At 48.9% G+C, this 16,779-nt stretch overlaps 1 protein-coding gene across 1 annotated transcript in view; it reads right to left on the bottom strand.

Annotated features, from left to right (window-relative positions):
* Positions 1-9,691: 9,691 nt before the first annotated feature.
* DCUN1D3 (defective in cullin neddylation 1 domain containing 3) overlaps positions 9,692-16,779 on the bottom strand; it is a 38,269-nt gene continuing 31,181 nt past the window's right edge. The window contains exons 2-3 of the mRNA XM_081089384.1: positions 12,845-13,380; positions 9,692-11,748 (exon numbers count right to left, since the gene is read on the bottom strand). Of these exons, the coding sequence (XP_080945510.1) occupies positions 11,265-11,748; positions 12,845-13,275 (915 nt within the window). The 5' untranslated portion in view covers positions 13,276-13,380 and the 3' untranslated portion in view covers positions 9,692-11,264. The remainder of the gene's footprint in view (positions 11,749-12,844; positions 13,381-16,779) is intronic.

Here is a 16,779-nt window from a genome sequence, read left to right as displayed (position 1 = left end):
TGCCCACTGCAGTTGCAGTTACAGATCCATGCTCACAGAGGCACCAAGAGGCCATCATGATGGCAAAGACTGCCCTGGGTCCTGGCCGGTAGCTCAGTGGGAGCGTTGCCCCATGTGCCGGGGTTGCGGGTTTGATCCCTGGTCAGGGCACATACAATAATCAGCCAATGAATGCATAATTAAAGTGAAACAGCAAATCTGTTTTTCTTTCTCTTTCTCCAAAAGTCAGTAACATTTTAAGCAACACTGTTAGCAGACAGGAAAATTAGACAGCATTCATAGAGAATAGTCATAGGTACGTGTAAACGTGTTTGCCACAGAATTGCAAAATCGGGGAATATCTGAAAAGTAGGGGATTGGTTAAATAAAATATGGTAATATCCATATAATGGAATATTCTGTAACCTTTTAAAAGGATGTGCTGAAATAGCTTTATTTTTTTTTAAATATATTTTATTGATTTTTTTACAGAGAGGAAGGGAGAGAGATAGAGAGTTAGAAACATCGATGAGAGAGAAACATCGATCAGCTGCCTCCTGCACATCTCCCACTGGGGATATGCCCGCAACCCAGGTACATGCCCTTGACCGGAATCGAACCTGGGACCTTTCAGTCCGCAGGCCGACGCTCTATCCACTGAGCCAAACCGGTTTCGGCTATGACTGCATTTTTATAAAAGGAAATATGTAAGTGAATATAATAAAAAAATAGGAAAGGATATTTACTAAGATATGAAAAGTGGTGATCTCCAGATGGTGGGATTAGGGTTAATTTTTAATTTCTTTCTTGCTTATTAACCTTTCTACTAATACAAGTGAGCATATACTAATTTTTAAAAAATAATCTTTTGAAATAACTTTCCAGGGAAGGAAACTTGTTAATCTCCTAGCCCCGTGGTCGGCAAACTGTGGCTCACGAGCCACACGCGGCTCTTTGGCCCCTTGAGTGTGGCTCTTCCTAAGCCTTAGGAGTCCCCTAATTAAGTTAATAACAAGGTACCTACCTATATAGTTTAAGTTTAAAAAACTTGGCTCTCAAAAGAAATTTCAATCGTTGTACTATTGATATCTGGCCCTGTTGACTAATGAGTTTGCCGTCCACTGTCCTAGCCTGTCCATTCCTTTTTTAGGGGAAGCTTTTCAGAAATCACAGAGCATCCTGAACCGTGAGGACCAAACTCAGGGGTGTGCAGGGATGGCTGGAGCCCTCCTCCCGATGCGGCTCAGCGGGGGGCGCCTGGGCAGGACTCACGTACCTGTTCACTAACCTCCATCAGGAGCCTTGCACCCTCCTCCCCAGCCGCCTGCTTCTCCCTTCAGCACAGGCTGCTCCTCCTCCTGGTCCTTGCCCCCTCACGATGCCTCCATGTGGTGTGGACACATCACCACTGTCAGAGAGCAGGCAGGAGATTTAGCTAAAGTCCTCAGCAACACTATTTTGGCATAGGTTTGTTTCATATTATATTATCCTGAAAAAATTGCTCATACTTTAGCATATAGTGCCTTATTTAATCCATATTGAAAAATTGGGGTCTCTGTTTTTCCTCTTAGCTTGTAAACATTATATTCTTATTTCTTATGAATCCTGGAATTGTAACTCTGGAGACAAGTAGGACACAGAAATGAAAAAATGGTGGAAATTCGAGCAGGGGTTTATATGCACAGTTGAGGGTTGCTAGATACTACATATCTACAACTATCGTCTACATGTTTAAATCCGAGTCACCACTCGTAAACAATACCCCTCCGATGACTAGCATGTGATCACACCACACTGTGCATGGAGATTGCTGTTGTCTTGTGCAATGTTTCCATGTGCGCTAAGCCACACACCAGCTGCGCATTTGTTCACTCGAGGTGACTGGTGAATGCGTGCAGCTACTAGACCTATTCAGTGTAAATTTAAAATTACAGTAATACAGCCCTGGCCGGTTTGGCTCAGTAGATAGAGCGTTGGCCTGCAGACCAAAGGGCCCCAGGTTCGATTCTGGTCAAGGGCATGTACCTTGGTTGCAGGCTCCTCCCCGGCCTGGGCCCTGGTTGAGGCTCACGCAGGAGGCAGCCAAATCGATGTGTTTCTCTCACATTGATGTTTTTCTCTGTCTTTCCCTCTCTCTTCCACTCTCTCAAAAAAGCAATGGAAAAATGCCCTCGGGCGAGGAGTAAAAAATATAATAAAATTACAGTAATACATATAGAAAGTTTTTCATACATAATTTTAATTACACAAATGTGTCTACGTAAGTAAAAACAGGTTAATTGGTGAATTTTTTAACGCACACATTCAGAAAACCTACTTTCAGCTTTAATGGACACCCCCTCGCCCGAATTAGTCCATCATATCGAGGTGTCACTGTGGCTCCATATGCTTTCCACAGGCTGCACAGGCTGCACTCGCACCAGCAGCGCAGAGGGCTCCCTTTCGCCGCCTCCTCACCGGCACTGGCTTGTGGATTTGTTGATGGTCGCCACTCTGACTTTGTGAGGGGATATCTCATCGTGGTCTTAATTTGCATCTCTCTGATTAATGACGGTGAGTATCTTATATGTGTATTGACCATCTGTATGTTCTCTTTGGAGAATTGTCTATTCTTGTCTTTCGCCCATTTTTAAATTGGATTATTTTGGTGTTGAGTTTTATAATTTTATAAATTTTGGCTATTAATCCCTTATCAGATATATCATTGATACATATGTTCTCCCATTGTGGGTTGACTTTTCATTTTGTGGATGATTTCCTTTGCTGAGTAAAAACTCTTTAGTTTGATGCGTGCATTCCTGCCAGAAGCGCAGCGCACCTCTAGACCAGGCTGTCCAACCCGAATCCTGCTTTCCTAGAATCTGCTGTATAACCTCATCTCAGTGCTGGGGATGATGACCCAGATCTCAGAGGACTGCTGTGAAGGTGAGAGCATGCACTCACAACACGTGTTGTATGAAGTATGGAGGTTAGAGAAGAGTTTGTTTATGTAGAAGGAAATATGCAAGAACATGCATAGGCTTGGAACAAAAACTGGGCAGACTATATGCCAAGATTATCACAGTATTTATCTCTGGTTATGGGATTGGCAGATTAGGTTTTACCAAATGTTTTTCTGTGTGTAGCATCAATATAGTGCTTTTATAATTAGAAGAAAAAAAAACCCTACTCAAAATGAACTGTCAAGTTTGGGCGTTTGAGGCAGTGTTTAACCCTTTACATGTAACTTCTCAGGGACCTGGCCCTATGGAAGTTGGGAGCCAGGAGCCGAACTGAAGGGCTGGATTTGGGTTGAGACACTGCAACTTGAAGCTCCTTGGAGAGGCAGGTTCCCGGGCACAGTGCCCGCTGCAGCCCTGAGAGCACTGACGCCAGCAGCTCTGCTGGGCTCCTGCCCGCTGGCCTCCAAAGCAGTGGGAGCTGGGCCACCGCGTCCCTCCGGAGAAGCTAGACCTGGGGACGCGAGTGTCTGCCTTTGGGTGTGGACAGGCCTGGCTGGCGCTTCAGCTACACTCCTGAGAGAGGCACTTAACCTCGTTTGAGTCCATTTCCTCAGCTGTATAAAATGAGAAAGTCGTACTTTCAAGAATTATTGTAAAAATTTAAAGCTCGTTTGTGGAAATTGACAGAATAGTGTGCTATAGGAATTACTTTCCCTCTCTGAGCCTCTGTTTCCTCACCTTTAAAAAGGGACATTAATACCTACTTCACAAATGATGGAAAGCCCGCCTTGTCAGTAAGGCACACTATCCTGAGGATCCTCTTCCACGTGTGAGAGCACAGCACGTTAGAGCTCCCTTTGCTCCTAGGACTAGCCTGGCAGTAGCAGGCAGTTTCCTTCTGGATGGGGGACTGGAGGTCCCTCATGGGCCCGGCTCCAGAACTCTGCAGAAATGGGCAGGGCCACAGACCTCTGGGGCCCTAGTCTGTACACACTCTTTCACCGACACTCCCACCTTTTGGAAGCCAAGGCTGCCTCTTGCAAAACACACATTCCACTCCTAAGTGCATCTGTGCATTTTCTCTCCCACACCCTCTGGACAGCCATGCCGAGCTGCCAAGGCGGCTGCTGGAGAAGCAACACCTCGTTCGGGGGGAGGGCAATTCCAAGGGCGTTTACAGAACTCTTCTGGCCTCCTCACCACAGTGGGGTTGTTCAGGGCATTCGGCCATGGTCATCTCCCTTTCCTTTTGCGCCCCTTTTTGTAAATAACCTCTTCCCTATTACAAGGAAACCCATTAATGAAGACTTGAAAAATACAAGTTAAAATCACATCTAGTCCCACCCGAGTTGACTGTCACTATTTTACCATTTTCTGTCATACTTTTTCCATTATTCAAAAGCGGAGTTGTTAATAGCGGCCAATATTCCAACATGTTGCCGTGCACCCATTGCTAACCGTTCCCTATGCCGCTGAAGTGGATCCCCAGTGAGGCTGCCACTACGTCTGCGCACCTGCATCTTTGGCACATACTGTATCGTGAAAAATCCCTAGAAGTGAAATTATTGGGTTAAAGAGTAGGAACAAGTAAGGTTTTTTTTGATTCCAGAAAAGTTTTTCATGGACATGTTTCAAATATTTGCCAATTTGATAAGCCAACAATAGTTTTCATCATAGGTTTACTTTCTGGGTTTTCTGAATACCCTTTAGATATGTATCTATGATTTGTTCCAGAAGCTTTTTGGCTAACTGTTTTTCTTCAGTGAGTTATCAATATCCTTTGCCCATATTTTAGTTAAGTACTTTTCCATACTGAGTTTTTAAGGTCTAATGGATTGTGTCTATCTGTCAATTGCAAAAATGTTTCCAATTTGTTTTTTTAAGTTTTAGAAGTTTGTTCTTTTATGATTTCTTCTTTCCCTATTTTGCTTAGAAAGTCTTGATACAGAGATCAATTTAATACCAACAAGTATATACATTTTTAATGGTTAAACTTACTATGGCATATCTTTATTCCTCCTGGAATTTATTTTGGCTGTGACAACTCTTCCCCAAATATTTAGATTTTACCCAATTACCTATCTTTACTTACCCATTAAAACAAAATGCCTCCTTTATTATGTAAGTCCATGTATACAAGAGCCTGTGTCGTATCTTTCTTGCCTTGTCAGACACTAGTTAGTTCCACATTATTCTGTAGCTTCATATTTTAATTTACTAGCAATTTCAGTAGCACCTCCCAAAATAAACACAGGCAGGGCCCATGGAGCGTCCCCATCAGCATGGGGATTACAAAACACTATCTTTAGATGTGTGGCTGCTGATGGCACTGCTGCCATATTCCACTAGGCCTTTCTAAAGTTCAAACCAGGGAAGGGCCTTATGGCTTTCCTAAGACAGGGCATCCTCAGGAATCAGAGCAAAGGAAAGGAAATGGAAGGATTGGCCTGGCTCCTGGCCTTCCCTTCCCTTCCCAGGCAGACCAACCCTTCTGGACCTAGAGCTAGAGAGTGGCTTCCAGTCAGCTCAGGCATTGCTTTGGCTGGACTGAGGAGGGGCGCGGCCAGGGCGCAGCGACTGATGGACTCTCAGCACCACCGCAGTGCGCGCTAGTGCGCCTTTCTTGCTAGAAAAAGTCCACTGCAGTTAAGCTCATCTGATAATTGTGTGCAGAAGCTGCTTGCCCATCACTGAACTGAAATGGGTATTTCAGCCCAGTAGCTCTGGGCTCTGTACAAGCACTTAATTCTTCACTTTATTCCCCACACCTCAATTTGTAAGGCCTGGTGTGTGTGTGGGAAGGAGGGGGCATGTGCAGAAGACAGGAGCCCAGGAACGGAATGAGTACATGCTCTGGAGGTTTACTTTTCAAGTGAGGGGAAAAACCACCCTCTAGATTTCCTTCCAAACTCAACCTGGAGGAAAAATCCCAGCTCACCGAGAAAACTTCATAACCCTCTTCTTAGCTGGAGAGGACACGGCCCTGACTCTCAGCCCCTTTCCACCAGGAAGGAAAAGGAAAAGCACTCTCATCCCACCACTGCACCGGACTGATTTTAGGAGATGCCAACAAGAGGCTGGCAATCTTTGGGAAGGCCACTAGGGCCTCCTTCAAAGCGAGGTGGCTGGCCCATCGCTTCCCTGAATATAAACAGGAACCAGACAGAAAACACACTGAAAGGAGGCGAAAGGCATGAGCAGTCTGCCCTAATCAGACTCCTATGTAAGAGCCAGACAGGATCATCAGGAATCATGCTAGTCTAAGCCAGTGGTTCTCAACCTTCCTAATGCCGCGACCCTTTACTACAGTTCCTCATGTTGTGGTGACCCCCAATTTCATTGCTACAAATTGAACATAAATAAAGCATAGTGATTAATCACAAAAACAATATGTAATTATATGTGTTTTCTGATGGTCTTAGGCAACCCCTGTGAAAAGGTTGTTCGACCCCCAAAGGGGTTGCGACCCACAGGTTGAGAACCGCTGGTCTAAGTCTTCCATCTCCCCCAAATCTGGCAGAGGGGAGTCAGGCTATAAGGGGGCAGTGGCCTGGGAAAGGGCATGTGTGCCATGATCCTGGATCCTGGATCCTGGATTCCCTGATGACTCACCTGACGTCCTTTCGGAAACCTTAGACTATGTGTCTCAGGTGCTTTATAAACACTTCCTGTGTAAAGCCTGACACTAATGGAAATAGCAGTCTTCTGATTTCACAGATGAGAAAAAGGAAACCGGTTTCACTCACCTGACACGGGAAACCAGCAGCGGCACCTGACAGTTCAGCGGGTCTCTTCTGCCTTAATCACTGCCAACCTGCAGCCACCCATTCAGCACAGAGCTCACACTTACTTCTTATTCCTCATGGGAACCCAGCCATTTGCTGAGGTCAGACTTATTTAGGGAGTGGCCGTGAGGGCTCGTTTGCTTTTGCCTGAAATACTGGGACCCCAAAGGCAATTAAGCTTGGTGAGTGGGAGAGTCTGGGTCCTGTACTATCTGGACTTTCCAAAGCATAGGAACTGCTATCCAATATCATGTTGGAAGAGCTTCCAGGGGGTAAATCTTGCCCAAGAATAAAGCCAGTTTTTTTATTGTTTTTTCCAGAACTGTCAATCAAGTAAACAAATTTATTAAACGCAACAGCAGGTAACCTTCCAAATAAAAGACCATCAAAAGAAATAATGTAGACAAAGACAAAAAATGTGTGTAACAAGTTAATAAAAATATTCAGTGGGCCATTTGGAGAGCATAACAGTGCAGAGAATACAAACAAAAGTTTTGATTTCGGTCAACAAGTTTGTACAACCTCAAGAAACACACTGGTCACAAACCAAGAGGAATCCACAAAGGTGGAGGGTCACGTGAGTAGTGGACTCATCACCTCAGCGGGGTAAGGCAGGGTGTCTGTCAGACCAACTCACCCAAGCCCCCTTTGCCTACTGCTTCAAATTCCCCCTTTGAAACCTAGAATCATTCATTAGTGCAACGGGTACGAGCAATTAATCCCAGACTCTGGGCTGGGACCAGGTCAGAGGGAAGACACTTCTCCCAGAATAAATGTGTGCTGGGGGAACCCCAGCAGCTGAACGGCTTCCTTTGGCAATATCCAAGACCTGTGCCGGAAGTGGGGAGGGAGTGGGCGGTGGAAGTGGGAAGTGCGAGAGTGGGCTGAGCTTCCAAGAGGAGCAGGGAGGATGTGATGCCCAGCACCCGATCTGAAACAGCACCTGATGGCCACTCAAAGCCATTGGAACCATCTTGGTTGCTGGACCAGAGCTCAAGCATGTTTTGTCCCTCAGTACGGAAAACACCTCTAGAGCCTCCCTGACAGGCAGGCCAGTCCAGGTTACACTAAATAAATGCCACAATTACAGCTTCCCATAGGAATCAGCTGCAGGGAGGGGTGGGAACCCTCCAATACGATTCAGAAAAACAGACTGGAGGACGAGGGGGCAACTGCACATGTCCTCAAATGCGCCCCAAAGTACACTTGACAAATCTCTATGTGATGACTGTGCAGAGTCCTTTCAGCTGGCATCCGTTACCAAGACGGTTAAGTCCTCACTAACCAGAGACGCCAGGAAAAGGAAACACAGGCAGCTAACAAAACCAACCTGGTAGCACTCCCTCCAGCCTCACCTTGTAATTGTGTAAGTGGGTCTACTTCTGGGCTGCATTGCACTGAAGACACTTTCAGTGCAGCATACACACAGTGCTAAGTACAGATCTGCTTTCGTTTTTAAGCTTCTAGACCCAAGTCCTTATCCCAGTAACTTCCCACCTCTGTTTAACACAATTTGGCCTAGTCTAATATATGAGGCCACCTGAACTGTGGAGTCCCACTCCTGGGCGCCCAGTACTGTTTCAGAGACCAACTAATACTGTGTGGCATTGAGAGCAATGCCTGTACATCTTCAACTGGATTTCCTCGGCCTGGGAGCTTGGTTGAAATTTGGATCTTCACTCAGCTCTAGATTTTTCTTACCAAAATTCGGTATGGAGTCTTGGAACCAACTCATACAAGTGGGTGCATTCAGCATGGATGAGGGGGCACTGCTGAGGCCTCATTACAGGAGGCGGGATTAACGATATACTCAAATGTGCAGGGATGGGGAAGAGCAACTCCATGAAGTAACACCCTCTTATATAGCTTTCTAATTGCTAAAGAAACAGCACAGAAGCTCACAAAACCATTTGCCAAAACCAGCTCATTTTAATTCAGTTTGTAGTTGCCCTCAGATATTTGCCTATTTTCAAAATGGCATCCGCATCCTGCCCTCTCCACACCCGCCCCTGTGGGAGGGAAGGCTGCCCTGGCTTGGCGGAGGGGCCTGCATTTGGTCTCTTCCACACCATTCCTGCTTACCAAGTAGCAAACCTATTTCTAGGGTAAGAGAAAGGGGTGTTTCATTTCCCAGAAGAGTAACAAGACCCCGCACTCCCACCTCGGGTCCCTCTGCAGGAAGCCTGCTTCCGTGGGCACGAGGGTGTCGAGCACCGGCCGAGCCACCACAGAACTTCCGTCAGGGACACAAACTTGGAGGGAACTTGGAAGTCCCTCCCCGACTGCTCCCTTTTCTGGTTCTCATTTGCATTTTTGTAATAATTATCATTAAAAGTATAATTGAAAACTTTAAAAAATGGTTCTTCAGTGGGCCTAGGGAAGCTGAACAATTAAAAACAAAACCCACCCGCTCTAGTCCACCTAACGCAGGAGATGCCTTCTTGGCGGCTGGGGAGGAGGCAGTCCTCCGGTCCTCAGGCCCCGGGCCTCCCTCTCCTGTGCACTGGCGAGGACACCTGCCCCTCTGCCCAATTCAGAGCTGGGAACAGGAGGGCGCAGACAGTTGGATGAGAAGGTGGTCTCTGAGGTTGGGCATCCTGACTACAACTGAACCCACAGAACCAGCTGGGGTCCCTAGAAACTACACAAGGATCTTGTGTCAGGCTACAGGACGCAGACACCTGGCCCGAGACCCCACCCTCTCCAGCTTTCCAGCAGTATTGCTGACCACCCACCCTCTAGAGGCAACAAATATCAAACTCCAATTACATTCCCTGTCAATGTCAAGTTCAGAAAAACATCGACTGCAGAAACCCTTCAAATAACCATCTGTCAAGAGGGAGTCTGAATCCGTAAGGGGAGTCACGGACCTCGGAACAAGCACTTGCTGCCAGGCTGAGAAACGTGCCTGGAAGGAGGGGGGGCAGCCAGGGAGAACACGCCAAACGCTCCACAGACAAACTCGCTACCTCAAAAATATGTTTTATACGTTTATTTAAAAGATTCCCTTTTCCATCTGTTCCAAAGTTCCTGCCGCCAGCCTTCCAGCACAGGCCGGAGGACATGGTTTCCAGGGGAAAAGGACAAGCCCTCCACTGAAGCGAGGTAGGACAGTCAGCTCCTGGGCAGCGCCCAAAGCCGGCCTCCGGGAGCGAGCGCAGGAGTTGGGCAACTGGGCCTCCCTCTTGTGAGGAAAGAGCTGAGAAAATTCATCTTCTCTTTAGTGACCATGGTCCACACTCAGATTCAGAAGCCTCCATCCTGATGTTCCCTGGCCCTCGTCTCCCTCCTCTAGGGCCAGTTTTAGCAGGCAAACGGGAATATAGATACATATATGTGTACATATATATTTTAGATAGGTAAAATATACACATATCTTATACATGTACATATATATATTTGGGGGAGGGGAAGGAAGAGAGGGTAATGTAAACCTCAACAGTCATCACATCACCCCGGTGAGCCTGACAGGAACACAGATAATAAATAACACCCGGGGTGAGTGACGACACGGCGCAGCAAGAGGGAAAGGGCACACGTTCACTATTAAATACACTCACGTTCGGCAGAGTTCAGGCCAGCCCCAGGCTTCTGCACCTGCCAGACAAGTAAGCTGATGATACTCAAATTCTCTAAGAAAGTATTCAAGCAGAGCTCCAAACCACAGTTTTCCTTCAAGTCCGGTGGCTGCAGGCAGTTTCCGACCACCAGGAACAGAAACTTTGGCTCCAAGGCAAATGAAAAAAAGAAAGTATCTCCACTTACAACATGAAAATACAGAAAATTCATAAAAGAAAAACACCTATCAAAGACTGCTTCCAGCCAAACTGAGGTAGCACTGCTTTCTCTGCTCTCGATGCTCGGGCGCCGGCTGCTCTAGAACGCCGCTCACTCGACTGGCCGGGGCCACGTGCTGGTGGCACACTCGACAGGAAACGCAATGCGTCAGAGGGGGAATGAGCAAGAAGTGCGGGAGAGAGGGTTCAGACACATTAGCTGGACGGGGTTGTCACCAGAGGACACATTTGGCTGGCCCTGGCTCTCCAAGGGCTTTAACTCACAGGGAATTAATGCAACATGGTTAACAGTTAACACTGCTAGTCAGCTCCGTGTAAATCTTTAAAAATTATCACAACCGCAATTCAACCATGTAAACAGCACCACACCCAGTGCAGACCTGCCCTGAAACAGTTGCACAGCAGAGCCGGCACTGGTGTCTAATGTTAGCTCCGCTGACCGCCAGCCCCCCGCTTGGCGCCCTCCCCCACAAACAATCTATTTGTGCAAGAAATGGCAGGCTTATTCTATCTGAAGGCTTATAAAAAAGATACATAACATGTAGCCAGGTTCAAATATTTTGGGGGATGCCCCCAAAAAGGAAATAACCAAAATAACCAAAAAGTGAAGAAAGTGCCTAAAACATGATACAGCATTTTAGAGCCCTTTCAGATACAAGGCAGAGAAAGGTGTAAAGTAGAAAATATCCGGATCTTCGGTAATTTCCAGAAAGGTCCATTCCTTGGCTGGCTCCAGGGCAGCGCAGCCCTGGGACAGAGCACTAAGTCTGCTCCTGGGGACACAAGCCCAAGGGCCCTGAGCTGCGCACACCGCCCCCGGCCCCTTCCCTCTTCCTCCGCTCCATCTCCCACTCCACAAAGGTATCAAAGAGACTCGGCCAGGCTTCATCTTCGCTGTAGTTGCTGAGGTCGGGGCCAATCACCTGAGTGAAGTTAAGGAACATATTCCAAGTGTCCCGGGAGATGCCCTTGACCCCCGAGGGGTTCTCTGTTAGGAAGTGTAGCCACTGGTCCAACACTGGCGGGTTGTTCTGGGTAAAGACTAGCTTCCACAGGGCAATGGCTATTTCCCGATGCAGTGACCGCTGCCCTTCTTCAGAGTCCAGGCCAAACTGAAATGTAAACCGGTACAGATCCTTGAATTTGTCCTCTTGCTTGGCTTCTGTCAAGAGGCTGGGGAACTGTGCACAGATCCCGTCAATGCTGTCTGCACTTATTGCTTTGCAGCCATCAAAAAACTCCTTCCTGCAACAGGAAGTAGGGACACAATTAATCACTGTCAACAAGAATCATTTCCTGTGAGGCAACAGCATGGAGATTAGCACCATGCAGCTGGGTGGCTGGGTGGGAATGCCGACTCCTCCACCTGGGAAGTGCTGAGACTACACGAGAGTCTTCAGGGTGTGGGTGAGGACAAGTTAATATGTCAACCGCTTCTAACAGTGCCTGCCTATCCGCTCATTTGTTCCCCTTCCCAAAGGCAAGTGTCAGCTCCAGGCCCTGCTCCCCATTCTGCAACAGTGACTGTGCCGCACTCTCCTCCCCGAGGGGCCCTTCCTGCTCTCCTGTGCTCTGCGGGCTGTTTCTTGGTAACTGCCAAGAAACCAAAGATTCTGGATGAACCTGGGTAACTCCCACCAGTGATCAAAATTTTCTCTTAAGAAACAAAAATTGTGTATGTATTCTAAACATCTGTATAACACTTTTAGCTCACAATATGGCCCACACTGATCACCAACTCAGAGACTGCTGTATCCACTAAAGAGAAAAGGCCTCTGAGGTCTGCTGGGTAACCTACCCTACCCCAGGGCTAGAGGTTACATGAGGAGTTCTCAAAGTAAATTCTTATTCACCCCCAGCACGTTGCAAACCACACCTTGGGGTAATCCTGCCATGCCCTCCCCCCCAAACACCCTCCATGGAGCTGTACGACTATGAGGATGCCAACTATTGCTTGATCCCGGGCCAGCTAGGCACTGTGTGGAGGGGTAACTTGCCTCATGCAGTGACAGGCACATCCCAGGGGCCCTCCCAGTGCCTGGCATGCCAGGCGCACAGCAGTAGAGAGGGAGGAAGGGAGTGGATGACAAGAGGGAGCGAAGGGTCTGCAGCAGCAGTGAGGCTGGGCCGCACCGTGGCAAGAGGGCTCAGCATGGATTATGCCCTGTTTAACTTTAGTCAAGGAGGGTCGGCGCCCAGTTATTCAGAGGCTGAACAGCTTTAGAGAAATTTGACAGAGAAAGACCCAAACTCTATGAAGCCAACCCAGTTCTACCCTAACGGACCACTGCCCCAGGTGCGCTCCCTCCTCTGCTCACCTGGAAAAGTACTGGTGACTAACCTGGTGAATTTGCACATGGTAGCAGCCTGGAACTTCCAAGCCAAGAGCAGCACTCGAAATTCCGTGGGGTCAACACAGAGGTCATTGCAAAAGCGCTCCATGCCTTCCTCCAAAATTGCATCCTCCCGCTCATCCTTGTAGCGCCTGAACAGTTCCTCCAACCTCTGCAAGGAAGACTCCTCGGCACTGGACTTGGGCTCCCTCCCAGCATCTCCCGAGGACGTGGGCAGCTGGCAGGCTTCTGTGGCAGCCTCTGCCTTCTTGGTCCCATTGACGAGGATATCCCCACCTGGCTTGCCACAGGCCGGCGGCTGTTCCTCGCGGTGGCCTGCACCTCGCCTGTTGTGTGACTTGCTGCTGGGGTCACGGTCTCCATTCTTGCTGCCCAGGGTTGATGAGGGATTCTTGCACTTGGTGACACACTGGCCCATGGTACTGGTGGCCTGGCCTCTAGAGTGGTCCCCTCTGGATCAGAAGTCCTCGCTGCCACCGGCCCTTGAATCTCAACATGCCATCAGCCAGAGGAGCCAGCCAACCTGGGAAGAAATGAGAGAGCACTCACCGCTGGATAGAGACAGGACATGCAAGCTCTCGCCACAGACTGGACAGCACACTGAGCCACCACAAACCAGGAGAGACTCCAAGTTCATCACCACCTCCCTTGTAAGCCCGCTCTATCCCTTCACCTTGGAAATGCAGTGGCTAGAGCACATATGGAGAACCAATAAAGACAATTCCTAACATTCTTATAGCAGCAGTTTACCAAGAAGAGGTGGCTCATGTGCAGAATGCATCCAGGAAATCGACAGTTTGACAGAAATATTCCAAAGGAAATGCATCTTGCCCACTGGCCATCAGGGGCACATACAAGGTCCATCTTCTGGTCTCTAATGCTAAAACCCTGATTTCCTTTTCAAGTAGGGAGAAGGGGTGGCCACACCCACACCCCTACAGTTTCAGAGTGGCCTACAGACGAGGTGAAGGGTTTTCACAGTTAAGACTGCAAGCAGAGCCCTAGCCAAACAGCAAGGTACAATGTGTGTCTGGTCTCTTCAGTGTCCTTTCTGGGACTCTCCCATAGAACTCTCCTCTCTCCCGCCTTAGTCCAGGCGAAGTGCCCAGGCCCCGCCCCAGGTCCTCTGCCCGGTGGTATGGAGGAAAGTGGGGCCACGTTCACTAAATATGAATGCTGGTAGGCTGCATTCAAGAGGCTGTCTCCACCTTAAAGGAGGGCAGATTTACCCAAATCCAATCTCTAGATGGAAGGATAGCTGCTACATGAAAGAGAGAAGCCTGCATGGAAACATAGCAAACTCACCGTGGTGGTTTATTACCTATACTAGAGGCCCAATGCACGAAATTTGTGCAAGGGCCTTGGCCCCGGACCCGCCCGCTGCCACCACGGCCAGGGGCCTCTGCTGCCTCTGCCTTGGCCCCCGATAATTGAAAAGGTGTTTTTAAAGAATTGCTAGAAATTTCTGGGCCAGGAGTGAGGTGATTTCTCTGAAGACCTTGCCTACTTAGGACTCTTACTTTCAACTAGTCCACTAGAAGATCCATCTACAATTTAGCACAGGCCCCCGACTCACGATGGTGCAAAGCAATATGTATAAGAAATGACATGAGATAACACCTTGCTATATAACAGGCTTTGTGTTAGATGATTCTGTGGACTCCCGGAAGTGTTCTGAGCACGTTCAGGGCAGGCCACGCCAGGATAAGCTACGATGCTTGGTAGGGTAAGTGAACTAAATGCACTTAGACATGACATTTTCAGTGTGCAAAGGGTTTATCGGGACATAACCCATGGTAAGTGCAGGAGCATCTGTACTCAGAAAATACTACCACCTGCTACCATAGCTGCAGCCACGGAAGGCACAGTGCTCACAGGACTTAGCCACGAGCCAGAGTCTAATGGGGAGGCGGGCCAGCCAGGTCCGTGCCCTGCCTCCGCTCTAGGAGAGCTCATGGACCTCCAGGGTCCACATTCCAGCTCAGGAGGACGCAGTGGGGCAGAAGTGCTTTTCTGAGGCTGGAGCTTTGCGCTGTACCGAAAGGACTATAGCTTCCTCCGAAAAGCGCCTGGAGAACTCCACTTCTCTTCAAAAGGAGCTCTGAGGCCTCAGGACGTGCATGTTTAAAATGGAGACCAGAGTCATTCCTGCAGTTCCTGGAGACTCTGGGTCAGGGCGTGTCCCATTCTCCGCCCCCAAGAGGACAGAGGAACAGAGACGTGTCTACACATGCCCGCAAAGCCTCCCAGTTTCCCCGGCTTCAAAATCGCATGGAAACCACAATAAGGGTTTAGTGTGGAAAATGACAGACCGCATAAGTATTTTTAAGTCTTTTTATGCTTTGAGAATAGTATAGCTACTAAGACATAAGCACAGCCTATTAAACATTTAAAAGGGAAAGGGCTAATTCCTGGAAGACCTGCATTCAAGAGAAGCACCTATTCAAGCTGAATTACCTCAAAACAAGCAGGACTATGCCATGGGAGAGCCCGATCTCCAGACTGTTCCTAAAGGCTAGAGCACTGAAAGACACAAAAGGCCCCCCCTCCTCCCCCGCCCCCCACAGCCTGCCCTGCCGGCTCCAAATTCCCCGGAGCACTGACTCACCAGGCGCTGCTCCCGCTTGCGCAGGGACACCCAGGTACCAAGAGGCTGAGAGGGTTTCCTGGCCTCCATCTGACCCACTTACTCCAGGCCCCACCCTCACCCCCACCAAACAGACCTTCACTGCACAGCTTCCTCTAAACCTGGCGCCAGGCCTTCAGGTAGGAGGGGCAAAACAGGAGGCCTCCCAAAGAGGTCCAAACCACTGACCCACCCAGCCCTCCAAGTTAAGAGCACCTCTGATGATCTGACATGGCAGAATCAGCTGAAACCTGAGGGCTTTAACATGCCGAACAGATGAGGAAAAGGAAAATCAAATCAGCACAAGCCAGCCTCACAATCCTTCTTCCATTCTGTCTTCCCGGCGGAGGGTGAGGACACCTTCACCCCGATTATTCACTGCGCTCCTTCCTATTACGGCTTCCTTTCTTCAGGAAGCAGTGCTGCTCTCAGAGCCCACCCCAGGCTGCTGCGGGCCCAGCCCCGCGTCCCTGGCAGGCCATACTTCCTTTAGGTGTTTTATAGCTGAATATTTCCCCAAGCCCACTAGCTGTTGGCGAATAGCTAATCATAGTTATCAATTACTGACCCTGGCTATCGTGCCAGGCACTATGATGATAAGCACTTTATGGACATTAAAACTCATATCCTCACCACAACCCACTTAAAGACAGGGAAACTGAGGCGCAAAGCAAATCACCCAAGATCACTAGCACAGAACTTGGTAGGTGTGGCTTGAGAAACCATGACCCCTACCACCAGGCCACACTGCTGTGCCCCCATGTCAGTGCATCTAGGGAAATACCCGCAGCAGATAGGCTCCAAGCGCAGGAGTGTTACCACGGCAACTACAGAGCAGCACTCTTTCCGCCAGCCAGCCAGCCAGCCAGCCACTGGAAAGGGAGCATGTGGCCTGTGCCCACTGTGCTAAACGGGCATCCTAGCCACGGTCCTCTCCCAGGCAAGCCCTGCCACGGTGATGCAGGTAGCCAGATGCCCTCGGGCTCAGCCTCCCCAGAGGTGGGGACGGAGTGAGCCCATCAGCATGGCTCAGAGCTCCAAAGCCCAGCTCTGCCATCGCTTTTTGACCCTGAATTTCCTCAGCCTGCAAAATGTTCATCGGCCTCACTGTAAGGAAATGCAGACAAAGAGACCTGTCACACACCGCCCCTCTCAAAGCACTTGGAATGACAGCTATAAATAGCCAAGCAGTATCTGGTTAGCCTAACAGAAGCCCTGGCTTGTCCCACCTGGACAAAGGGCTCCATCCAGGCCTCTGCTTCCCAGGCCCAGCCAGGACACTGACCCCTGCCTCGA

Source organism: Myotis nattereri (genome assembly GCF_964212035.1).
Source record: "Myotis nattereri genome assembly, chromosome: 4".
Lineage (NCBI taxonomy): Eukaryota > Metazoa > Chordata > Mammalia > Chiroptera > Vespertilionidae > Myotis > Myotis nattereri.
Note: the sequence above shows the minus strand (reverse complement) of the source record. Positions and strands in the feature narration are given on the sequence as shown.